Consider the following 27417-nt stretch of genomic DNA (forward strand, 5'->3'; position numbering starts at 1 on the left):
GCATAAAAGCATGTTATTATTTTCCCATAATTAAAATGCAAAATTCTGAATCATAAATAGGCCTACATTATGCAAGAGCACCTCTTTACCAAAAAAGGACACTTTAGACTATTGCACTGATTAAAAGTAAGTAAGGAAGGAAGCTTTATTTCTATAGCACCTTTCACAGACAAAAGGCCACAAAGTGCTTCACAACAGAAAATTTACATAAAAAATATATATAATTAAGTAAGCCCAAAAATGTTCTCTGATTAGTATTGAACTAATAAATAGAATAAAATGTTATTTTAAAGATTAAACACTAACATTATCTTAGACCTAGACTGTAGGCCTACTGTACACGAACCCTTGATCTCATTTGGAGGAAGAGGTATGAGTTGCCGCATGCAACAGAAAAAACATTATGAGTGTTAGAACATGCTGAAACCATTAGAGGGCGCTAAACACACACGTAGAGCACCAATTAATTCCAGTTTTGAACTCTAAAGAGATTTAATAATTGCAGGTTGAAGCATCTTCCATGAGCCAGCACACCATAGTTTCAGTTGCCTTATCAAAAACGTGTTCACTGAAAAACGTGAACACGCAGAGTTTAATTTTCAAAATCTGGACTGACCTATAAATGTCTGGGTGGTCTCTTTACGCTGTCTAATTTGAAAAGAAACATGTTTTCTAAATGTTTAAAGTGCGTAATTAAATTGGGCTTTGATGTTTAATTTGATTAAAATGTTTATGAGTGTGAATAATAAACAGAGGCGCTACAGCAGACCGCTTGTTTTTCCTGTATTTATGTAATGCACACAACGTTTGCATGCTGAGAAGTGCTGAGAGTTTGCCAGTAAAATAGCACCAGTGTTCAAAAATAAAAGCCATTTCGTAGACACAGTAGCCTATCGTCTTTCAGTGCCAAAATTAACAGTAACAAACAAATACACACACTTATCCATATTAAACATGCAGTATGTATATATAGCCTACATACATGAGTATACACATAAAAGACAGTTGAAATAAGTGGATAGACCTCCCCCCTTCTTTTTGCATATGTGCATGGTATACAGAAAAGTGTGGAATAATTAAGATTTTTGATTTTAATGTTTTTGAAAGGAGTCTCTAATGATCACCAAGGCTACATTTATTTGATCAAAAATACAGTTAAAACAGTATTGTGAAATATTATTCAAATTTAAATGTTATGTGAATATATTTTAAAATGTAATTTCCTGTGGTCAAAGCTGAATTTTCAGCATCATTACTCCAGTCTTTCAGTGTCACATGATCCAGAAATCATTCTAATATGCTGATTGGCTACTTAAGAAACATGTCTGTTTATTTAATCATTTAAACAATCTAATAATTTATCTGATTATTAATATTGAAAGCTGTTGTGCTGCTTCCTATTTTTGTGGAAATTGTGATACCATTCAAAAGTTTTAAAGAAATTAATACGTGCTTTATAATTAAAAATTGTTCAACAATAATTGAGCAACAACCTGTATGATGTGACACTAAAAACTAGAGTAATGAGGCTGAAAATCCAGCTTTGCCATCACAAAAAAAATTACACTTTAAAATATAGGCTATTAAAATAAAATACAAAAAACACAACATTACTGTTTTTAATGCATTTTTGATCAAATAAATGCTGCCTTGGTGAGCAGAAGAGACTGGAAGTGAAAAAACAATCTGCATGTGGATTTGTGGCCTTTACCCCGATTTGGATCTGCACGTAAACAGTGTTATTCAGTGTGTGTAAGCGAGCAGGCCTGTTTGTTTGGACATCAAAACGAGAGGAAAACAAAGTCCTTTTAAATCAAACGGGTTTCTTGTGTTATCAGGTTTATTGACTGAACTGATTGCTTTATAAATATCAGCTTGCAAACACACTCAGTGACGAACCCATAGCGGCCAATCACTTGTTTAAGAGCTAGTTTCAGTGTTCACGTGATCAGAGTGTGCTCAATGAGTCCTTACTCAACAAATCCATCTGAAACCCATCAAGTCATAATTTGTTTGCTGTGAAATGATGAAATAGCTGTACATTTTTTTTTTTACTTGGAAATTGCTTCAACGTACCAGCTTCTAGTCCATCAATAATTAAATAAGGTATCAAAACTTAATCAGTCTACATTTTTGCATGGAAGTTCTGCACTTTAAGGTGGTGATGGTAAAAAACGTGCTGGAATTACAGAATTAAAGATACATTTTGCAGTGTAATCTTCTCCTTTTACTGAATAAATGTAGCAGGTATGACAATGACACATATAGCTCACTAAAGGCCGTCAGCGCTGTGGGCTTGCTATGTTATCCAGGCTATTTCTGTGGTCTGGCATTTCATTTACATGCTATCCTTTTATAGCGGGTCTGTTGAAGGGCAACAGCAGTCATGGGGTATAGCAGTATGAGAGAGAGATATGTTTTATTAATAGTTTCAAGTGCAGAGTATTTCCATTAGTGTGTAAGTTTTTATATGGAGGCACATATATTTCAATGTGTGTGTGTGTGTGTGTGTGTGGTCTGGTAAACCCTACATTATGGGGACAAAATGTCCCCATAAGGATGGCAATATCTGAAATCCTTGTTCTTGTGGGGAAATGTTTTGGTCCCCATGAAGAAAACAGCTTATAAATCATACTAAGTGATGTTTTTTGAAAATGTAAAAATGCAGAAAGTTTTCTGTGATGGGTAGGTTTAGGGGTAGGGTTAGTGTAAGGGAATAGAATATACAGTTTGTACAGTATAAAAATCATTATGTCTATGGAAAGTCCCCATAAAACATGGAAACACTACGTGTGTGTGTGTGTGTGTGTTTGTAATTGGGGACGAGCATAAGGGGGATGTCTTGAAGGGGCATATCTGAGTTAACACAAATTAGACTTGAGAGCTACAATGGATGGAAATGTTTTAGCAAATAATAATGCATTTGTTAATGGGGCTATGTAAGAATTTCATGAATTAATCATATTTTTGTTGCCAGCAGTGTGTGAACAGCTTGTAACAACTTAAAGTGAGCCCTTCCCTGACTTGTCTATGAAAGCCTATACGGATTTTTATGTGAAGGACTCGGGACAATTTTGTCAGGAAAATCAAAAGGAGGTGACGTTTATCCTCTCTCCTGAGAGCCTCTCTTCCGCTCAATGACACTCGAAATGTTTCTACGATGTTCAGAATAATGCAGAGAGAGCTGTTCTTTACTATGTAATGTCAATGTGACATGCAAAGAAAAGGGATTCATTCAAACTATAGTCTCACATAGCCAGTATAGCCACTATATCTATATAGTCTCTATAGTTTAAAATGTACTTAATAATCAAACAGTGTAATTTTAATGACCTCTTCTGTCCACATGACGTCGGTGAATCACAGATCTAGAGCAGACATATCCAACATTTCTCTTAGCAGTGTGGATGGCATCTGGATGTTTGTTAACAGTTATCGCTGCAATTTATTTCCGAATTATTTTTACCCTATGTGGAGAACAAAAAAGAACGTTTATACAATATAAGAATAATAAGGGTTTCTGAATTCTACATGTAGCCCTTTTATGGCCTGTATCATTTCAAATTAGCTTTAATATTTCCAGTAGGCGTCTCTTTTTTTTTCAAAAGTATGCTAAAGTGTACTTCTTTTTCACAATGGGAGGGTCAATAAATAGTAACAGAAGTTCTGGTGTAAACTGTTCCTTTAAACAATTTTAGTGTTGTGTTGACACCCAGTGCACTTACTGCAGGCACAGTTCCCCTGGAGCCCAAGGGCAAAGTGGTGATTAGGTAACGGAGCAACTCTTCATGAATCTTCCTTTAGCAGGGTTAGAACTGAGGACCTTTGGGATACAAGGCAGGATTGTTATCCCCTAATTCATCACCAGGCCTATGATATGATAGACATAACTATGTCACATACCATTCCAACATTTGATGTAAGATTTAGTTTTTTTATTGAGTCATTTTATTCAACAAGGAGGATGCATTAAATTGATCAAAAGTGAAAGTAAATATAGTATATTTTAAAATAAATGCTGTTCTTTTGAACTATATATCCTAAACCCTGAAACATTTTAATAATAAGAAATGTTGAGCAGCAAATCAGCATATTAGAATGATTTCTGAAGGATCATGTGACACTGAATACCGGGGTGCTGGAAATTCAGCTTTGCCTTTGACCACAGGAATAAATTACATTTGAATATACAGTATATCCAAATACAAAACAGTTGTTTTAAATTGTAATAATATTTAACATTTTTTTTTGTTTTTGCTGTATTTTTGATCAAATAAATGCATGTTGATGAGCAGAAGACACTTCTTTCAATAACATTTAAGTGTACTATGTGTAAATACTTAAACACAGCAAAGTAATCAAGCCTATACCAGAGATGTATACAGAGGTCAGAGGTCAAATCCTGCAACACCACTGCACCTTTGCATACATCTAAAATGTCATACCTTGTCATATGATACATGAACTCCCCCTTAGCTGTAGCATATTTGAGTAAGTCCCTTCTCTCTGGTGTCAACTGGCTGTAAATTTGTTTGTCATAGAAACTCACAGGAGAATAGTGAAGCCTGAAGGGTGTAAATGAGATTTCTATTAAAAGCAATAGCAACTCTTTCTGCTTAACACACACACTTTAACACCTTTAAAATAAACACACTCTAGAGTATCTGAACTGCATTCTGATTAACAGAATAATGCAAACTATATTAGAACTCCCCTAATACATAAATTAAGATACTATACACACTCCTTACAAAAAGTATCATTACCGTACAATTTACCATGGAAAATGTTTTGGAGGCTACCATAATGGTAATACCACAGACTTTTTGAAGTACCTTGAAAATGATTATGGCAATAAAACAGTGCCATGGTATCATGAGGAGTTTACTGGTCTGCAGTGTCTAACCAAAAAATTAGACCAGCCTGACCAGTGAAAACAAACTCAGCAGCAAACCATGGACACTTTAGGCTGGTTTAAGCTTTTCTTCTGAAAAGATAAACTAGGTCACAGAAAGCTAAACCTGTTTTAGACTAGAGTCAGAAGTCCGTTCTCTCCAAGGAGGGGTGGGATATTCAGAGATGACCCCTTTCTATCTCTGTCTGGAGCCTCTTCAAAACTCCATTTAGATGACTTAGTGTATTTACTGTCGCAAGGCAGCTTATAAGTTGCTTAACAAAGAATCCTGAAAAACGTATTACGATTTCAACAATCATATTAAGCAGCACAACTGTTTTCAACATTGATAATAACCAGAAATGTTTCCAGAGCAGCAAATCATCATATTAGAATGATTTCTAAGGGTCATGTGACATGTGACACTGAAGACTAAAATTCAGCTTTGCATCACAGGAATAAATTACATTTTACAATATATTCACATAGAAAACGGTTATTTTAAATTTAAATAATATTTCACAATATTACTGTTTTTACTGTTTGATCAAATAAATAAAGCCTTGATGAGCAGTAAAGACTTTTTTTTAAACAATAACAATCTTACTGACCCCAAACTGAAGAGTTCAGATGTTTAAGATTTCTAGACTGCATTGCATTTGCTTTTACTGGCATTTAATTGTGTAAGCCAACTGGTTTTCATTTTTATTCCCTTTTATCTCTCTTTTCTAAGTATGTCAGTTTTCTGACCTTAAATTACTTCTCTTGTGGTCAAATTAATCATTCACATGCCTTTGGACTGGCAAACTCATGACAACACACATGAAAATGCTCTCGATCTGTTTCTACTGTATGTCACACATGCAGCAAATTCTCAGAGGGGGGGAAAAAAGAATACAAGGAATGAAATGATGTCATGAAGAATGATATGAAACCTTGCATTACATATAGAATGTTCCATCACATTCGACTCAAACTTCCTTTGAACCCATAAATGTTTCATGATCCTGTCAGAGGCCAAAGTCACTGTGTGTTTGGGGAGTAAAACAGCAAATAGTGCTGCAATATAACACAGTCAGTGAAGAGGACATGATTCATTTCCCTTTCATTTTCATTAGGACAGCAACGTTGAGTTTGTGATTATGGTAGTTATCATATTGTCCGCATGTCAAGCACACCAAGAATCATTCGCATTCAAGCCCAAATGTATGTTCAAATCTTGACCAAAAAATGTGTGTGCCTCTTGATGGAAATAAATGTTGTGATTTTATTTCTATCAAGGGGTGCATCAATTTTTGGTCAAGATCTTGTATTGTCAATGCAAGAGTCCAGCACTCTGTAAAGTCTCCTCCAGCACATCCCAAACACTTTCAATGAATTTAAGATCTGAACTCAGAGGAGCCGATTCATGTGTGAAAATGATTCTTCATGTCCCTCCCAACCATTCTTTCACAGTTTGAGCCTGATGAATCTTGACATTATCATCCTGGAATATAGTCATGATTAAGAAATTTGATTTAAGAAATGAAAAGCTACACACTCCATCAATTAGGGTTAGAAGAACTGTTGTCGAACATATACTAGAAACATCATAATCACTGCAATAATGGTCCAATCATAGACTCTTAAGCATTTTCCTATTTAAATCCAAACAGTGACTTATGAATATATATATATATATTACAGTATTTTCCTTAAGTGAAAGATGTAAAATACAGTGAGAAACAAATTGTTAATATAATAATTTACTTTATTAATTAAGTCATTTGCTGAGTGACATTTACTGATTGACATGTTAAACATACGTTTAAAGGTCAGAAACAGCTTTACACCTGAATTTCACAGAAAAACAAAAACAGCCAACAGACACATAAACATGTTTAGTCAGAAGTGAAAGCAGCAATGGTTATTCATTTTAAGGCAGTCGTTGTGAAACAATAAAAATATATACACTTTTTTTTTTTTATTCATTGCCTCAAATAAGAAGCATAAAATCTCTGTAAGGACTAAATTAGAGTGTTTAACATGCAGTTGACAGTGATGGCAAACAAAAATCTATAGTGATGTTGTCAGCAGGAATGCTGATGCCATTGTCACATATTTAAATAATGTAATAGAATCAAGGGTACAGCAGCCGTTTAACTTGTGATTAGAGAATGGCTATATGTAAACAGTCCAGGCTGGGATTTGGAAAGAGTACGCTGAATTTTATGTCAGCATTTAACATAACCACTATTATAAGAGTCAGAGTCTATTAGAGTCAGAGTATAGGATGCCAAACTGTTACAAAGAAAATTGTGTTTTTTGGCCGGTCAGTGTTCTGCATTGCTCAAGCAGTTCACAAAGCATTCAAAGCATACTGGACAATCATATCACAGGCCTGAAAGATACTCTATGCAAGTAAGTAAACCAGTGGCGTAACATTGCTTTAAAAAGTGGGTGGGACAGTGTGTGTGTGTGTGTTTGGGTGGGTAGGGGACATTTAAATAGTAGCCTACATTGGGATTAATTTGTCGTTTAATGAGATCTAATATATGTTGTTAGTACCAATAATTTTCACGTGAATAAATATATAGATCCGACTACAAATACATATGTACAATAATGGTCCTTTTGCCAAGCCTGTCAGAGGTTCTGGGTTTTAATCCGCACTCGTATTGTTTGTTTTTTTTTCTTCATTAAAACCGATCATGTTTATCAGTGGTTGTATATAAAGCAGGGACACATTTGAGTGCATTTTATTTTGTGATTTCATCGGAACGAATAGATAGTCTCCGAAACGGATTAAAGCGCGCGTCCGTGAGAAGACTGCGGTGTGCGCGAGCCACAAGAGAACACTATCTGGACCACTGATCGAAGAGTCAACGAGCACTTTGATCACTTGATTTCAAAAACATATTTCAGCGTGCTAGATCACCTCTTATTTAACAAACAAACGAAATGCATGCTCTGCTAGTCTGCTTGTTTCAAAAGTGGTGGGGACAATATCGACCCTAACAAAAAGTGGTGAGGACAATGTCCCACACGTAAATTACGCCCCTGAAGTAAACGCTAAAAGTTTCTAGCAAAATGCAGTACATTGTTGTATTCTCAGTGTTACCACAAGGGGCGCTACAGCTGGCATTAGCACAAATGGACTTCTTCTGCATTCAGTTTTCTATTTTAGATAAAATACAGAGCAACACTCTTAAAAATAAAGGTTTCACAGCGAAAGCTTTCTGTGGATCAGTTCTTAAAATAACTATTTTTTTCTTAGTGTGAAGAAATGCAGAATTTCTACATGTTGTATTCTCAGGCTGCTGCCGAAATCGTTCTGTATAGTATGAATGTGTGTAGTATGAATGAAATTCAGAAGAACTACATCCGTCATGTTGTTACTGTCAGTTGACCTACCAGGTCGCTTCACTGCCATTCATAAATCCTCTCCTGTGGCCTCATGGGATAGTAAAGTGTATATCGAATGCAGACTTCAGAATCTCGCCGGAATTACATTTACATATTTGGTAGACACTTTTATCCAAATCGAATTACATTGGATTCCAATGTACATATTTTTACATTCTTATCAGTTCTTGCTTTCCCTGGGAATCAAACCCATGACCTTGGCGTTGCAAGCGACCTCTACTGTTTGAGCTACAGGAAAGCCTGTTTAGGAGAATCAGTAGGTCATCCGGGGACTTTTTGCCCAATGTTTTTCGTATTTATGCATTCAGGCATACAATACTCTGTTGGCGTACTGTTTTTCGCATACTTTATAGTAGGGAAGTATTCGATTTCGAACACAGTGTCAGGGTCGCAACAAGGGGTGTTAAAGTGGAAATTAGCACTCATTGACTTCTTCAGCATTCAGTTTTCTATTTTAGATTAACACTTAACAAGGTTGCGTTAATCAAAGTCAACGTGCATAGCTAGAAACCTGAATAATAAATTCAGTAATATTTGAAGGAAACTCCACCTGAGAACTGATGTTTCTTATATGTGCACTGAGACTGCATATTTGCATCAACCAACCATTCATTCATTCATTCATTCATTCAACCAGGCATCTGTGCACTTGCATAGAGTATGTTTCCAGCCTAAAGTTAAATATAAGTGTGAGAATGAGATCATGAAAAGATCAGTGTGATTGTTGCAACATTATAGATTAAAATAATACTGCACACAAAACATTCTCAGAATGAAGATAGACTTCAAAAAAGTTGTTTCAACCTCTGGAAGCATTAGGATTTTTCCCTTATGCATGAAGGAATTTTTTGTTGATTTTCTCATTTTGGTACACCGCTGTTACAGGATTATAAATTTCAGTACAGTTGGATATAATCAACACACATATCATTTATTGACGTAAAAAAGTGCATATTTGAAATGTTTTAATATTATTGCTATAGTAACAGTTCCACAGCCTCATGCTTTATTAAATTAATTCATTAATAATCAATTATATTATAATATAATCTTACATACTGTATTGGATTTCAATAATGCACTAAGGATTATTATTGCTGTATAGAGTTGGAAGAAGATAGTATAACTACGCGATTTGGGGGGGGGGGGGGGCTAATTGCTATATTTGATATAATTTGCGATTGTGGTTTAAAATGTAATTTTAAAAAAATCAGGGAGGCTGTGGCAGAATTTTATGATTTTATATCAATATTGTTGCATAAAAATTATAATATTAGAATTATTATTATGACTAAATAAAATTATAAAAAAATACTAATTAAAACAATAAGAAATTAGAGTATTTAGATACAATAATATAATAATATTACAACTGTATTATAATACTGATATCTATGACTGTCCTAATTTTTTTCAAACTTTAAACCAATCATTTATTTTGACGGATCCCCTCAAAGTTTGTCTTTTGTTGAAAAGCGCTTCTCATTACAAGTATGGTAAAACTGGCGCATGTTGCTTTCCCAAATTCATGTTAAAGAGAACCAAACTCATAGCAGATGCAGAGATGGAGATCATGTAGAGCAGCCATATTGCAGTCATACTGATTTCATTTATTTTTATTTTTATTAATCGTGCAGCCACAGATAGTCACCTCTAAGTTCAGCAACATCCCCAGCACTTGTCAATATAGACTTCTTCATCTTGGCTAGTTAAAAAGAGATAGCGGTTTCCACACTCCTCCCAGCGAGAGATCCTTCCATCTTCCACCAGGATGAACTTCCACTCCACCTGGCTCTCCACGGGGAGGGTGATCGTGTTGGCCCAGAACCCGTCCTTGGCTCTGTGGAGTGGAACGAAACTCTCCCAGGCCCCCAACTCCTGCAGGCTCCCAGTAACAGCCACCAGCTGGCTAGGAGAGTATGTGATGTAGTGAATCCTGAAGGTTACGTTAACCACTTGCGATAAAGGTGGAACGGTCGCTACTCTTTTATTCGCCGGTTCTTCATCCTCTTTGGCTAAACCAGTCTTGACTTGGCCTTCTTTTTCATCGGTGCTGGTTGCAGTTGGCGTAAGCCAGGGAAGATCTCTGAACTCTGATGCACCTACGATTAGCCACTCGTTATTGTCCATAATGGCGTCCATGATGCTGATCTCATTCTTTTCATGATTCTCCTCAATTGATGCATTTTCTTCATTGGTTTTCTTCTCACCAGACTCATGTGAGAGGCTCACCTGTGTAGGAGACCCAACAAGGAAGGTATTATCAGTGTGGAAACCCAAGTAGTTGTGGAAGTCAAACCTGTTGCTGTGGTTCACCATAGACTTATTGTCATAGCAACAGCAATCGAAGTTATTTGTTTGTGGAAAACGGCAGTCATGGTGATCTTCAAACTTCTTGCTGGCTTCATCCACCATTGACATCTTGTCGTCTTCCTCCAGTCGGATCTTACTAGGATTGGACTGTTTAACCGCTTGGTCTGAAGAAGGGACTTGATGATGTCTCTGATAAATGAACTCCTGAGCGCTTTCAGTTTCAGATGGTTCATCGGTGTCTACACTCAGCCCTGTCTCAGATTTCTGGAGATATTCCTCAATTTTCTCACGTTGGCAATCTAATTGCGTCGATCGTACACTCACATCAGCCAAAACCTCATGTCCACCATCATCATCATCATCCTCATGCTGAATATGATCCTCACATTCTGTGTTTTCATCAGGATCCACTTCTACCCACTGATCCAGATCAGAATCTGTTTTGTCTCGCATTTCAGGTTCTAAGTCTGGTAGAAGCTCATCTGTAATCTCCTCCAAGTCCTTGAGAGTGCTTTCATTCAGGTCTTTCTCTGATATCTCAGTGTGAAGGAGCATGTTGTCTGTGTCTGAGAGGTTACCGGATTCGCTGCAACGCTTTCCATCCTGACATTCACCTAAAAGAGAACGAAAATGCATTAGCCAGCCACGTCACATGTGCTTTCAACTGATCAAAAATGCATATGGGAATTCTTTTAGGAAAGAACGTATAATCTTTTCTCGCTCTTTCCATCTTTTTTTTTTTTTACTCAAAATGTTATTTGTGGTTACGGTTGTTGAACACAATTTTTGTAAGGGAAAACGATTGGTTAATGGAAAAAGTGCATGTCAAAACAGTCAATGTCAATATTATCTTTGGCTAGAAGTAGGTTACTTACTGACAGACCTTGCACAATTTTTATTCATCTATTAATAAATAAATCAAAATTCCTCAGTAATCAGCAGCAATGTAACCAAGCAAATGTCAAACATTTGTAAACTCACAGCTAAAAACCATGACACGCGAATGCTAGAGCACTGAAAACAACGATTCAGATCAGTGGGAATGAGCTTGTGACTTTAGAACTTGGTATACTGACTAGATCTGTATTTCTAGAAAGAAATACCATTGCTTACAGTGAGAGTGCTCTTAGTCTTACAAAAGAGTGCTGTGTAAGTTTACCTTTCAGGCTTTGGCTCTTTGAAATGAAATGCAGCATCAGAGCTGCATTTAACTTTGCACTTTCTCATTGACATTCAGTTCATCTCGTATTTTGGCAGCAAAACAATAGTCACTGTCAAACTTTCAAAGAGATTGTGGAATATCCTAGCCAGCAAAGGATGTTACGCAAACATTCAGACAAGCTTTGTTTTTTTTACCTATATATATATATATATATATATATATTACACGCAAAGATAAAAATGATCAGGTTTTAGACATATTCTAGATATAAGCTTCTTTGCTAAATAATGGTATAGCCTAGATGATTTAATAGATTACATTATGCAAATAAATGCAAGAAAAACATTTTATATTGACATCTTAGAGTAGCTGAATTCAAAGAACACAAACCCCAGAGCTACAGGTTTGCAGGAGATACACAGTAAGTATCGTTCAAATAAATTTGATTTTCTGCTCAATCAATATTTCTCATGATTATCAATGTTACCAACAGTTCTGCTGCTTAATTTTTTTTACATTTTTTTGTCTTAAATCCTGTGGCTTTATTGGAACGTTTTAGACCTTGGATGGCATTTTCTAATGTCATGAATTATTTATTTAAAAACAGAAATCTTAAAGCGTGACATCATTTCCGGTTTGTTGCCATGTCCAAAGAAATGTTGCATGCTCAAAGTAGAGTGTGACCTAGATTTAAAGCTAAAATTATTTCCCAACATGATTATATAACAATTAATAACATAATCCATCTACAAAACCCCGCACTCCACATTTTTGTTTTACAGAAAATGTGTAACGTTTCTGATTGGCTAAGTTTTCTGACTGGCCGCTCGCGCTGTTTCTCTTCGAGACAGCTTTTCGCCGTTTAACCATCAATGGCTGTCACGTGTGATTTCTTTTCCCATTACCGTGATATCTTACAGATAATAGTGATATTTTGTGTGTGGAATAAAAAAAAAGTCTCACATGTGCGCACCAATATTTAACCTACGATTGTCAATTGTCCAACAATTGTCCGTTTTTACCTGTTGACTCGGTAGGTCGATCTTTCCTCTCTCTTTTCCTCCTCCGAGTCGAGCTCGCTTCTTCTCTCGCCGTTTCGCTCCCGTTATCCTCGTCACTCTTCCTGCGCTGACCTCTAAAGGATCGGTAAATGTAGAACGCGGCGCACACCGACAGCATGGCAATGATCCCCACGGCGACTACGGCACCGGAGCCGCCGATCAGATCCAGCAAGGAATGGATATCGCGCCGGTCCAGAGCAATCGGTTTGCTCTTCTTCATGGTCATGCTGTGGGTGAAAACTGAAAGCTTCAGTGTAGATGTATCCGTGCTGGTGTCGCGATCACTTCATTCTATCTCAGCGCCGCGGGCGAAATGACCTTTTGATGCGGCAGAAGATGAAAGAAGCCCCGCAATCAGGTGAGCACACTGCCAATGGGCGCTCGCGCTCTCTCTCTCTCTCTCTCTCTCTCTCTCTCTCTCTCTCTCTCTCTCTCTCTCAATTCAAATGAGCTTTACTTGCACGACTTGAACAGTATTGCCAAAGCATTTGCCATTATGAAGAAAATAATGATTATATAATGCATAAACAAAATGCGAATAAATCAATAAAAAAATACAAAATACATTTGTTAAAAATCAGCAACAGTAGTTTTATATACTTTAGTATATCTGTATTTTCTTTTCATTTTATATTAATTAATTAATCAATCAATTAATACATATTAATTAACATATAGGCTATATGTTTATATATATATATATATATATGTATATGTTTATATATATATATATATATATATATATATATATATATATATATATATATAGCAATATACATCTTTAATATATAATACATTTATTTTGCCTTTCTTTAATACCCCCTCCCCCCTTTGTTTTGCCACTAAATTTCAAATATATTTTCATTTATTTTATTTCATAATTATTTATGTTGGATTTTTTTTGTTGCATTTTTTTTTTTGATTCTACTTTTTTGGCAAATTGTTTTTATGGCTACCGTAGTGTTACATCTAATATTGTTCATACTACCCCTAAAAGAAAAGGAATTCATTTGAATTAAATATATTTATAAACTACATTTTCCTTTTTATGGCTATATATATAATTTAAGTTGCTGGCAGTTTTAGCAAAAATGTAGAGCTACATCAAAGAAACACAGAGAACTCCAGCTCAGTCTCTAAATGTGTTGGTCAGTGCTGCTGATATTATGGGTCTTTTGCTCTGCAAAGTCAATTTAGTCAAAGTTCAGTTATTGATTAAACAGGAAACTAACTCTAGATTTGAATAAAGCAGCACAAACATTTCTGATAACCTCTAATTGATTAGACACATATTTTGCTTTGGGGTTTTGATTGAATAAGAGACAAACACAAGACATTTTTAGCAATGTGATTGCTGTAATAATAGGCGTTTAATATTAATGACAAATGCACAAGAGCAGATTTGAGCACAAACATACATAATAATCATTCGATCTTTGTCCCCTCTGATGAAAACCTTTGACATTTTTTACAGCAGTTTTTACTTTACCCGTTTGTTGACCTGCTGATTATTATCAGTGTTATCAATGAGGCTAATCAATAAGCACTGTCAATCATCATGGGAGTTTAAAGATGAAGATTGTCACTTGAAGTCAGTTGTTCAGCTTGTAGTTTCTATGGTTACCTCTCTGATATATGATAAGACTTTACTACCTATAACAATTGCAATAGGCTTTATGCCCAGCTGCACTACTTCCTGAACTTCAGCCAGCTCCTTTATTTCCTGTCTGCCATTATTGAACAAACTGATTAATCCAGGTGTGCCTGATTATTGTTACTGAGGCCAGGCACACCTGGATTAATCAGTTTGTCCAATAATGGCAGACAGGAAACAAAGGAGCTGGCTGAAGTTCAGGAAGTAGTGCAGCTGGGCATAAAGCCAATTAATACATTAATACTGTGACAATGTATAGCCTACAACATAATTGTGAAATAAAAAAAACAATTTTGCATAAAGCTGTTTGATTTCAAGCTGATGCTGTGTTATTTTGGTAAAAATATAATCTGCTGCCACCTGCTGATAAATGAGGCTAAATGCAATTTTACACTTGTTACTACAGTACAACAGTTCCAAAAGAAAAAAGAAAAGTTATTATTATTATTATTTTGCAATATATAGGCTATTTTGAAGTTCTTTAGCATTACTTCAAACTTGCTTTTTAGAAATTGCTTTGTTTAGTAAAGTATATCAATTTTTTATAAAATATTTATTTAAATCTTACAGCCTCTTTTCTCCAGCTTTAGCAGAGGCCCGTCACAAATGGATTTAATAACAAGTCTTTTTTGCAGTTCCATGTGATTTGAGTAAATTTTGAAGAGCTTGGTTAATCAGGCCAATAAGATATTATTAACTGAATTTCTTCCTTTTTATTGTTCTAATGTGACATTTCAAAGTATCTACAAACTTTTAAAAAACCACATAGACACTGGTTTATGGGTTTACAGTAGGGCTGTGAATCTTTGGGCTCTCACTCCTTTATAGGCTTCTAAGGGATTGAAACTTGTCCCCGAAAATTTATTAAAGACATCGTTAAAATAGTCCAAGTGACTACAGTGGCTCAATCTTAAATTTATCAAACGACGAGAATACTTTTTGTGCGCAAAACCCCCCCAAAATAACGACTTTATTTCAACTATTCATTTCCTTCTCTGTGGGCCTCGAGTCAGATCAGAGTCAATCAAAATAGCACAGTGCTTCTGTGTTGCCCGCCACACATGTAAATTATTCGATATGTGGCTGGTTAAGGATGAGTGCTACCAGAATGGTGTGTCGATTAGAACACAGGAATGAGTCCAGGAGTTAATTCTCAATTGATTTATTGTCATTTGCTTTCTTTCTTCATTATCTAATTTCCTTAATATGGCAAACACATGCAGCAACCAAAGGAGCAAACAGTCAGCACCAAGAGAGACACACTAGTGAGGTTGATTGGTAATTATCCTCAGGTGAAAAGAGTTCCAGGAAGTGGGCGTGTCTCCCAATAGAGTGACTTACTAGGAAATTTAACAGCCGCCCCCAAATATGACAACATATTTGTCCAAAGAAATCCCACTCATACAGTAGGATCAGTGGGAAAGGCAAGAAGAACGATTAATCGGCTAACTGGATGGATAAATTGTTTGCCATTTATGACGATCTCAGCAACCCAAATGTGGCCATCAGAACTTGGCAGGAACTTAGAGACTGTCCCTACGGGACAGGAACTACGAGGGAGCTGGGAATCCATCACCATGACCACAGCAGAAGGTGAGATGGAGGAACCATCAGTTTTTCACTTCTGATGGGACTGAAGGCTTGGGAGGTATTTCTTGATGAAGCTAACCCAAAACCTATCAGCAAGGATCTGGCTGTGTCTCCACTTCCTATGGGTCAAGAGCACAGAGTCAGCATAGATTACTTGTGGAAGGGACGCGTCTCGCCGCCCCATCTTTTCCTTTTTCGGCGGTGAAGGTTCTGGACTGGACGGGACCAGCGGTGAAGGCTCTGGGATGGACGGGACCAGCGGTGAAGACTGCACCCGATCAGTAGGTGCTTCATGAGGCTGGGACGCCGAGACTGTGGGAATCATATCAGCAACAGAATGGCACTGAACATTTCTAGGATGACTGACAGCATACTCTTCTAGGTGCCTACCAGAATCAAATAGTGCTGGGCCCAGAGGCAAATGGTGAGAACTACAAGCAGGCATGACTATGGGGTTAGGCAGGAGCTGTCACTCTAATCGGTGAGGCTGGTACAGGCCCGGAGGGAGCCTGAGGTGATTGTCGTGCGGCAGCTATTGGAGCCCGATACTCTGGATGGACTGGTAGGGCGTATGGCAAATCAGGTAAAGGATAAGGGAAATACGGAGGCCTGAATACTCCACCGTTTTGAACATAAGCTGGGTAAGTTGACATTGCCGGCGGCATCCATGGAGGGCATAAAGGGCCTGGAAAGTAGAAAGCATTCCCTGGCGTTTGACTATATTGGAGAGTATCACACCTCGGTAACTGAGGGTCACTAGGATGAAGTAGTGGATGACCAAAATCGTAGATTTGAGATAAGGCTTGATTAACACCTTGTGGCTGATTCAGGTAATATGGAATCGGATTCACATTCATTGGGTGTCTTAAAGTTGAGTTCCTCTGACAAGGAACTGGTGGCTCAGGACGTGCATGAACATTTAGACCTGCATGCATGTCCGGTGGTACTCTACTAGATCGGGCAGAGGGTGTGGGAATCATAGAGGCCGGTGGAGATGGAAGAGTGCTTTGTCTACTCAACCTTGGTGGTGAGGGGGGAGGCAGGCTTTGTCTCTTTCCCGTTGACGCAGACATTTTTCTAGCTCACCTAATCCTGATGCCACACAGGAGGCCTCACATGCCTAGTTGAACCCTTCAGCTTCCCAGGGTTATCTTCTGACTCCATTCCAGCAGCCTCTCCGGCTCGAAGGACCATGTAAATTATTTGATATGTGGCTGTTTAAGGATGAGTGCTACCAGGATGGTGTGTCGATTAGTACACATGAATGAGTCCAGGAGTTAATTCTCAATTGATTTATTGCTATTTCCATTCTTTCTTCATTATCCCATTTCCTTAATATGGCTTTACAATTGCTGCATATTGCTGGTGTAAAGTCATAGACGCAGCAAACACATGCAGCAAGCAGAGGAGCTAACAGTCAGCACCTGCAAATGGTTAGCAAACGTGCCACAATTAGTGCGCGCGCGAGTGATGCAGAGGTGAGTAAGTGTTATTGTATGTTACACTTGCAGAAGATGTATGTTATTGTATGTTTCACTTGAAGGCGAAATAAATTGGATAACAACTTTAAAACCATGTCAGTGGGCAGCTGATTATTTTTCTCTCCTCATCAGCATCACACTCGTTTTCTCTTTGTTTTTCTCTTGTCCTGTCTCTTCCCCTCCTAAAGCTGAGCTTTGACTGATATAGGCTTTTCATTTTTGTCTGTCAGTGAAGATAGGGTCAACTGATAGGTTGATTTTGCCTTTGAATTATTTTCTCTGACGCGTTTTATTCACTGAAAGCTACTAAAGCTAAGTAATTAAGTTTATTAAATGCATTTACAATATGTAGGCTACACATTCATTATTGATCGTATGCCTAATACAGGGCCATATACAGGGTTTTATAATCAAAGAGGTCCTAAATTTGAGGTTGATAGGGGGTTCAATTTTTTTATTTCTCTGATATGTGCATTTCAAGACGTTTTTAAGACCAAAAAGAAAGAGGATAAGAAATAGCTTTAAAACCATGTCAATCTACTTGGCAGTAGATTATTTGTCAATACCTGCTGAGCTTTTTTAATTTACTAAAGGCTACAATTTGTATTATATTCTCAATATGTACACATTCATTATTAATCTTGTGCCTAACATGATGAAAACGGCTTTGTTAATGTTTCTTGTCCCCTCACACAATGACAGTAAACTAATTAGATTACATTACATAAATCACTTTACATAGGCCTATTTTCAGTTCAAAATGGCGAAATTAGACAAAACTATATTAGTTTGCCTAATTATTTTTTGTCATTCGTTTAACATTTATGACCTAAAAAAAGTCAAATATGAAATGTTAAGTTTAGCTACTTAAATCTTATCTAGCACTTGACCGTACGCGTCGAGTCGCACTGTTAAAAATCGCGCTCAGCAGCATCTGTGAACATAAAGACCACCTACTTTGATTTGATTGGTTATCTCAAATATTCTGACATTGACGAGCAGTGACAGACCAATGAGGCTCAGATGAACACACACACACACACACACACACACACACACCCTGTCCTCCGTTTCTGACGTGCTCTCTGCTCGGCGCCGGTGCGGATTGAAGATGAAGAACGCGCTGAATCTGATTATAACAAGACTGAAGCGAATACGAATTTGTGTAGCCTACATTAATCACACATTTTTAGGGGGGCTAGGCAGAAGTTTAGGGCCCCCCTAAAAAGGGCCTGGCGACGCCCCTGAAGTGCGGACTGTTTTATAACATTATTCAATTTCATTTTCTACAGGCTACAGGTAAATATGACATTAATTATGGGTTTAAGTGAGGATTGTTTTAAGTTCACTTAAATTAAAAGTTGTTATATATTTTGAAGCCTAATAAATGTTAAAATTTGGGGCAAAATAATTTTCATTGAGACATCAGTAGCTACATTAATATCAGTGATACTGGCCTTCATTCTTAAAAAGATGCCATTTAAGATACAGCCGTAATACTTGAAAATAAATGATGCCATTGAAGATAAGTCCATCTGTGCAGTTTCTCTCCCCCCAGCCCAAAAAAAGTTCAGGTTCAGGCATTTTTTTCACTTTAACCCCTGATTACATGTATTGTTTTAAGTTCCTCACACCAGGTCAAATCTTGTAGACATAAAAACACTAGCTATATTTTGAGTACAGAGTGTCTGATTGTAGAATGTGAAGATCTGCTGTATTCAGTGCATCAGGAAGTAGGAGAGCAGAGAACAGCAGAGGAACAGGAAGCTCTGGCTGAAACTCTGAACACCGTTACACAGGTTCCCCTCACAACATGTGAAGTTCCCAAGGCCAACATTACTAACTGATGTTGCGGCATCACAAATTGATTTAGAGACACAGCCTTTTACAACCACTGTCTGATTTGCCACGGTCCCTGATGAAAAGAAAAGAAAATGGAAGTGGATTCAATAATGAAAGCTTAGGTGTCTCAGCGGGTTATTGGTATATGAAAACTGTATCAAATACATAAGATTAAAAAAGATTTTTTTTTTTTTTAAACCACTTCCTCCTCCTCACCTGTTGATGTAATGCAGCTGTCTTGACTCCCTGAACAGCTCAATTCTTTTGAGCAGTTCTGTCCATCACAATAGTAACATTTGTTTCCATTCGGGATATTAGAGGGATCTACAGGATAAATAAAGTATAGTTTTTTTGTTTGTTTACATTGTTCTGGTCTTATTGTGCAATCAACATACTGTAGGTGCTCAGTGTTCCAATGAAAAGTTGTGTCCTCATAATCTTTTGTAAACACTTGATTCACACTTGAAGTTCGGTTCTTTTTGTCTAGACCAGAAAAATGATACATTTAGTTCTGAACCACACTAATAGAGCAATCGCACCAGGGTTTGTTTTAATTGAACCGAACCTGATAAGTTTGAACAAACCCTAAAGCATAATTCCTTTCTGGCTGGTGTCACAGTCCCCAATAGAAAGTCCCACTAAAATTATGTGTTGGTAATATTTTATGACTGTAAACTGTTGACTGTAAAGTACAATACCTGAAGCATCTTGGGCATTACACAGGTCTGTGTTACAGCAGTAAGAATTTAACTTTAAACTGACGGTGTTGATGGACCCAGTTGCACAGTTACTTGCTGGAACACACAGTTTAGCCTTCCCTGAAATAGTATTGTTTGGACTAGCAACTGCAAAGCAGGATGAAAAGACAAACTTTGTAATATAATATGACCACAATTTTTTTATTTTTTATTTACAAATTATATTATGGAATAATAATTTGAGGAAAAACAAAATTACTTTGGTATTTTATACAGAACATTTAATGCATGCAATTGTAAATTCTGTCCAGAAAACTTACGAGTTCAACAACATATATTTACATTTTGCAGCACCAATAAATTATAGCATCTCCATCAGTCAATCATAACAATAAATTACAATCCATCATACTGGACTTACCAACATATGTCGAACTGAGGCAGGTATATCCACTGGAGCATGTCGTCTGTGTACAAGTGTCCAACACACACATATAACAGCTGAGAGACTGTCCTTTAGTAATTAAAAACAGAGACATCAACGATCTGTATTTGATTTCAATAACATTAAAAACAAACACTATTTGTCTTTGTACCTGCAGTAAACAGAACGGAGAGAAGGAAAACTGAGATTTGCAGATCCATCTTTGATCAGGAGAAGAATGTCATAACTTGCCTAGTATTTCAGCACCCGTTTTATAGCTTCTCAAAAAGAGGAGGATCTTCATGAGAAAATGAAAGTTTAACAGAAAGACAATTAAAAACAGATATTAAATGATTTACTTGCAATATTACTAATTCAGCAGAGGGCTCTGGAAATTTATCTTGCTCTTTATAAGAAAAGTTAAGTCCATCTAAAAAAAATGTAATACTATCATCATTTACTCACCCTCATGTCATTTACAAACCTGAAGATATTTGGGCGGGAGAATATTGCCAATAGTTTAATGTTATTTTGGACCCAAATCTGTTCATAATATGGTACTTTTAATTTACTTTCCTGTTCTCCATGTACATACTATTTATTTACTATAGTAATTACAATAACTGGGTAATAGGTACTAACCCTAAACCTACCCCTAAACCTAACCTTAACCTATGCAGTTACCTTATATTACATACAGTAGTTACCTTATTTAAAGTGCACATACTGTAAAATTTGGAAATTTATTTGAAGGATAGCCCCTTGAGATGCATCATCTCGTTTTCGAGGGGGTCCTAAATATTTAAAATAAAAGTGAAATCCCTTGCTAAAAAAGTAAAATAAAGTGAAACCTATAATATCATTTGTGTTCTGTAGATGAAAGAAAGTTATACGCATTTGGAACAACATGAGGGTGAGTAAATGATGACAGAATTTTCATTTTTGGATTAAACTATCCCTTTAAAGGCCTCTTCACAATAAAAGGCAAAAACTGTATCGATTTGTCCTTTAAATTGTTCTAAATATAAAAGAATAGCAGAGTTCACAACTATAACAAAAATAAACTAATTGTAATCAAGTTCAGAATGATTTCTTTCCAACTGATGAATGCATAAAAACATTGACAGCCAATCAGAATCCATCGACATAAACACTAGATGTCGCCTTGGGGTTCTAAGCATGCGTCAAAGCCGCCGCCATCTTGGAACAGGGGTCTTGTCATAGGAAGTAGCTAGGTAACGCTGAATTCATGGATGATGCCGGACTTTTGTGCTGCGTATGGATGTTCACACGAACGAAATCTAAAAACCAGACAGCAAGGGATTATATTTCACAAGATTGTGAAATTTTGTACATTTTTTTAAAATTTCTCTGGACTCTATAATAAATTCATGTCTGACCGTTGGAACGAACCAAAACAACTAGAAAATCGCATTCATGATGATTTATGGTGATTTTATTTCCGTTAGACCTTTTCCAACATTGACGCTGATGAGGGGCTCCCCTTTTTCAGGATGGCGGCTCTATTGATGAATTCGTTCCAATGAACTGCCGTAGCCAAGGCGACATCTAGTGTTTATATCTATGGAGCATTTCAAACAGCAGAGGACCATTAAGAATAAAAAAATTGTAATCTAATATAATAATCTTTAGTTAGCGCTCCTGTTGTGAAAGGGCCTTAAGTAACTTATGTGTTTACAATGTGACAAGAAAAATGTACATAACTTAAAATAATGATTTCCTTTGGAAATGATACATGGAATAGCAAGTACAGTATGTGCTGGTGTTGATTTCCTTCCATCATAAACTTCTGTGTTCAAAGATCCATATGTTTTATATTAAGATGTCTAGTTAAAAAGAAAAGCAAATTTAATTTTCAGATGGTGAACAGCAAAGTTGATCCACCAGTAGACCATGCCTTAAACCAGTTAAAAACTGAACAAGGATTCATATGATTCAGACAGGGCAGACGAGGCTTGTTTTGTTTGTTTAAAAAAAAAAAAAAAAAACTTGTTTTCAGCAGAGAGTATTTGTGCTTGCTAAATCTTTGGAACGGACCGTCCGTCACACATAATAATGCTTAAGGTAAAAACTTATGTTATGAAAAAATGTTATTGAGAAACCAGTCTATGAATAGTTTACATTCTCTTTTCACTCAAAGAGACTGTTTGTCTCGCAACTGTAGCAAAACAAGTTAAGGAATACAATGATTCAACCCTGGGCGTTTGACATAACATGGGAGTATTATTTTGGGGTATTTGTACACTTGAGTCTGAGTTCAATTTAAACTGAAAACATGTGCTTTTACTTAATTACATTGTCAAATAAGTTTTTTATTCTTTTTTTTTTTTACACCTTTCATTTTCATTTTGTCTACAAGTACTCGTTACATTTTTGCAGTGGTGTTCCCTGGCTTTACGGTTGTTTCGTTATTCAACCAAGTTTTTTTGGGTTACTGTATATTGCCGAGCTGAGAAATAAGGTGCAACAAATCGTTCTGGAAGTTCAAGTTCAAGTTCAAATGTTTATTTCAAACCTGCATTCAAGTTTTCTCACAAATCAACATAACAGGCTACATAACAGACAAATTATACAAGTGCATGGTTTGAAAAGGAGGTGGATGAAGCAAATGCTTATATGATTCCAAACCCCCTCACATTCAACACAAAATGCCATACAAAAACAATATACAAACAAAATAATTCAAGAGCAAAAGTATTCCTGTACAGTACATACAGAATAATAATTGTTACTATACAATTGGTATAAGACAAACAAAACAAAACAACGCAGACACACCACACACCCTTACAAAAGACACTGGCCCAAAGACTCTCTGCCTCTACACCCTCTCACCACTAGCTTCATGCTGAAGGCATCATTCTCTGTCCTCTACATATTTCCTTATAACATTGTTTTTAAACAAATATTTAAAATGAATTATATTAGGACAGGTTTTTAATTCATCCACCAAATCATTCCAGAGCTTCACTCCTCGTAAAACACAAGTAAAAACACAATTAAAAAAAAACTCCATAAAGAAAATAAATTTAAAGTAGCATGTATAAACCTTTTAAGACAGACCATTTATGAGCTCAGAGGTTAAGAAATATGATTCTGTAGAAGTCAGTATTTTTTAACACTGAAATCAATTGGTCATTTTTATTGATATAAAAATTCTTATTTTGATGCCCAATATTAAACGATTTGAAATGTTATAAATCTCAAAAACTATTGGCATTTAAATGAACATTTGTACATATGTGTAAATTTACTTTGTAAATATATATTGATGTTCTTACCAGGGAGTGGATTAGTGGTATTGTAATTATATTAAAGTAAATCATTATATTGAATAACAATTAGGGCTGTCAATCAATAAATTTTATATACATTTTAATTACTTTTTAATTAGTCGCATCTCAATATTTGCAGAGAAAAACAACCAAATGCCCCAAATAAACTAAATTTTCACTCTGACATTTCAATATTGTTGTGGGAAAAAAATCACTGAATATATAGGCATCAAAAAAGTTGCTTTAGTAGATTTAGGGGTTGCATTATATCCGGAATACATTTTGGCCTCGGCATCACATCTCGCTGTTCAAGGGTTCAAACACATTCTCAGGCCCTGTTTATAAGATGCGTTTTGGTGGATGGTTTTGGATGTTCCACTGCTCCTTATTAATTGTTGTTTTATAAACATGGACAAGATGGATGTTTTTGACCTCTGCACCATTGTGTTTTGTTTCCTCCTCAACAAAACATTTCATTAAATTAATTACATTTGCTTAGAGAAAATTTATCAAAATGCTTAAAGAAATTCCTCTCCCATTTTTCTTTTGCTATAGTTCTACTTTTTTAGTACTTGAGTACAATGTAAAGTTTGTATGTTTTTGGCTAGATACTTGGACTTTTAATTGACTAAAATATTTATTTAGTATCCATTTTTTCTTATAAATATAATCAGGTACTTTTTAGACCGTTTTTTCTTCTCACCTTATTGATGAAAAGGAAATGCAGTTTGAATGTAGTCAAAACCCAGAAACGACTTCCATCGTCCTGAATGATGTTTTTTTTTTAATCAATTTTATAATATTTTTTTTGGAGTAGTTTATTGCACACCGCACATTTCTTAATATGAAGCCTAAAGTGTTTTTAATATCACTATTAGTAAGTATAGTATGATCACTGTATAATATCCAGAGTGAGAAAAAAAAATACTAAAATGTATTTGAAATACATTTATTTTGTGCTAAGTATACTACATTTACATATTTATGTACTTACTAAAAAAAAAGGGGGGGGGGGGATTGATTGTCCCCCACCACTTTTTGAAACATTGAGGCACGGATGTACCTGATACAAATAAATAAAACATATCCAGTTAACTAGCAGAGCATTAATCTAGTTTGCTATTATATAAGAGATGTAGCGCTAAAATGTTTTGTTTTTTAACTCAAGCTGAGTGCTCGTTGCGCTACTATCAGTGTCATGGATCGTGGATACAGTGTTCTCTTGCGGCTCGCGCTCAGTCTTCACTCGGACGCGCTCTTCAATCTATCGCCGTCGCCGAATCTCTATTCATTCCGGTGGAGTGCCCTCTGGTGCTATCAAGGGCTCTCCAACTGTTAATCGTGACAATCACGATGAACAAAACAATATAAGAATCATAAACTTTTATTAGTCATATACCTTATTTTCTGCAATAATCTAAAAGCCAATGGAAAAATCCTATTGTTTTTTTTTTGTTGTTGTTGAGGGAACCAGGGTGATGCGAACTTCCGGGTTGGCCTATGAAAAAATTTCATTACTGCAGCTCTCTATTATCACTGCTTTCGTAATAATCTGCATAAGCGATACATTTATTAGTGAGAGCGGTTTACTGAAGCTTATTTCCACCATGGAATTAAAAAAAACAATAAACAACCAAATGTAATTGTAACTTTTTGTCTCTCAATTCAACTTTTTGTCTCTCAAATCAACTTTTTTCCTGGAAATTCTGAGTTTACATCTTGCAATTACGCAATTACGCTTTCTCAGCCTCAGCAAGACAAAAAAATGTAATTGTGACTTTTTTCTTTGAAATTATTAAAAAAGTCAGAATTGCAAGATATAAACTCAAAATTACAAGAAATAAACTTTCAATTTTGAGAAAAAAGTCAGAATTTCGAGATAAAAGTCTGTAGATATGGAGGATTATAAAACACAAAAATGAAAGCCTTTGAATAATACACTTGTGAAGATTCACTCAACTGTTATAAATGGTCAAAGGGGTTTCGGCAAAACATTTGTGTTTTGAGAATTTCTGTTCCAAGAGTATGTAGATACACCCTTTTAATGTTTTTAAAAGGGCGTGTAAGTCAAGTAATTCAAGTCTGATGATGACATTACGCAGAATCTGGTGTGGATGAATGTGACTGGCCTATACAATGTAATTTTGAAATTATTCTTTTGAAGGTGTTCAAGGCGTGTGTAGGTGTGATGTTCAGGTGTTCACATGCTTTTGACCCTGGTGTGATTGCATGGTGTCAGCATGAGGAAAGCATGTGAAAGGTTGAGTATACCCTTGAGGAAAACGTATGAATGCATCACAAGATTTTTGTAAAAACAGTGGTGGGTGGACCTCGGTAACTAAACAAATAACAAAATAACCATAACAAAATTTTGTGACTTTTTTTGTTATAGACATAAATTTGGTGCACTTGAGAGTTCAACATTAAGAGCTTCAATCCATAGTCAGTGCATTGACTTGTACCTGAACTTTAAAGGGGAATCAAAACTCTTTTTAGTTGTGATAGTGTCTCAGTCATTACACTACATACTATTACTACTAATACTACTAATACTAATACTAATGTAATAATATTATTCCTATGTCAGTAATAGCCTGTTATGTTTGTGTAGGACTCAATAACCACACCGTGTAGCTTCGTTCATGTTGCGTTTACTCAACTCACGCAAAACTCACATTTGTGGACCCTTGCCGTAAATCACTGCCGAAAGCCTTAAAGGCCCAGTAACATGTCACTAGCAGTGCATAGCATACAGAATCCAACAGGAAAACAATGCTGAACATTTTCAAACATAACATTTTCTCCCCCCCCTGGAAACTGAAACATAACATTCAGCCCACATTCCCCAGTGTCACAATCCCCCTGTCACATAGTCCCCATGCCAGACGGGCGGGACCCTCATTCTCTGAGGGTGTGCTGGCCGTGAAGCTGCGTCGGGCGGCCCTGGTGGATTACCCCCCAACCGGTTAGCTCTTGGCCTGGGCTGCCAACCTAGAGCCACTGCTGGGGACAGAGGTGATACAGGTGCTGTGGGGGCTGCGACTCTGTGCAGGCGGTTTGAGTGCCAACGAGTCCCATTCTCCAGTCTGTAAGTGGCAGGACCCAACTGCTTAGTCACCCGCAGGGGCTCTGACCAGTATGACTGCAGCTTATTTTGGCGGTGGAGGTGTTTGATCCTGACCCAAACCCCTGCAGAAAGTGAGGGGTTTTGCACTCTGTGCGTGGCATCAAACTTTGCCTTCATCCGAGCCTGCGAACCTTTCACCTGAGCTCTGGCTTTTTGGAGCCCTGGGCTTCCACGTGTAGGAGCTGGCTCAGCTCTCAAACAGTCCAGTGGTTGCTTTAGTTCGCGCCCAATCATGAGCAATGCAGGTGACACTCCAGTGGTGGAATGTTTGGATGTCCGGATGGTCAGGAGAGTTTGGTCGAGTGCGTTGCTGAAGGTTTTCCCTTCCTCCAGACAAGCTCGGATTCCATTTTTAAGAGTTTTATTCAGTCTTTCCACCCCCCCCCCCCCCCCCCATTACTCTCTGGGTGATACACTGCCGTCCTGATGTGCTTGATGGACCGTATCGTTAGAAACTCAGTGAACTCTGC

The 27417-nt window shown here is 36.7% G+C and overlaps 2 protein-coding genes across 2 annotated transcripts; both read right to left on the reverse strand.

Annotated features, from left to right (window-relative positions):
• Positions 1-9888: 9888 nt before the first annotated feature.
• stbd1 (starch binding domain 1) lies at positions 9889-13260 on the reverse strand. The gene is made up of 2 exons (XM_077194310.1): positions 12797-13260; positions 9889-11226 (listed from the first exon to the last, which is right to left on the reverse strand). The coding sequence occupies exons 1-2, from the start codon at positions 13059-13061 to the stop codon at positions 9959-9961; spliced, it is 1533 nt and encodes a 510-aa protein (XP_077050425.1). The 5' UTR covers positions 13062-13260; the 3' UTR covers positions 9889-9958.
• A 4094-nt stretch (positions 13261-17354) lies between these two features.
• Positions 17355-20784, reverse strand: LOC143699310 (uncharacterized). The gene is made up of 5 exons (XM_077194270.1): positions 20697-20784; positions 20522-20614; positions 20101-20247; positions 19619-19726; positions 17355-19475 (listed from the first exon to the last, which is right to left on the reverse strand). Exons 1-5 carry the CDS (start codon positions 20743-20745, stop codon positions 19279-19281), a joined length of 594 nt encoding a protein of 197 aa, XP_077050385.1. The 5' UTR covers positions 20746-20784; the 3' UTR covers positions 17355-19278.
• Between the last annotated feature and the right edge of the window lie 6633 nt (positions 20785-27417).

The sequence above is a fragment of the Siphateles boraxobius genome, unplaced genomic scaffold (genome assembly GCF_051911475.1).
Source record: "Siphateles boraxobius isolate OS27281-9 unplaced genomic scaffold, OSU_SipBor_1 11, whole genome shotgun sequence".
NCBI classification, from domain to species: domain Eukaryota; kingdom Metazoa; phylum Chordata; class Actinopteri; order Cypriniformes; family Leuciscidae; genus Siphateles; species Siphateles boraxobius.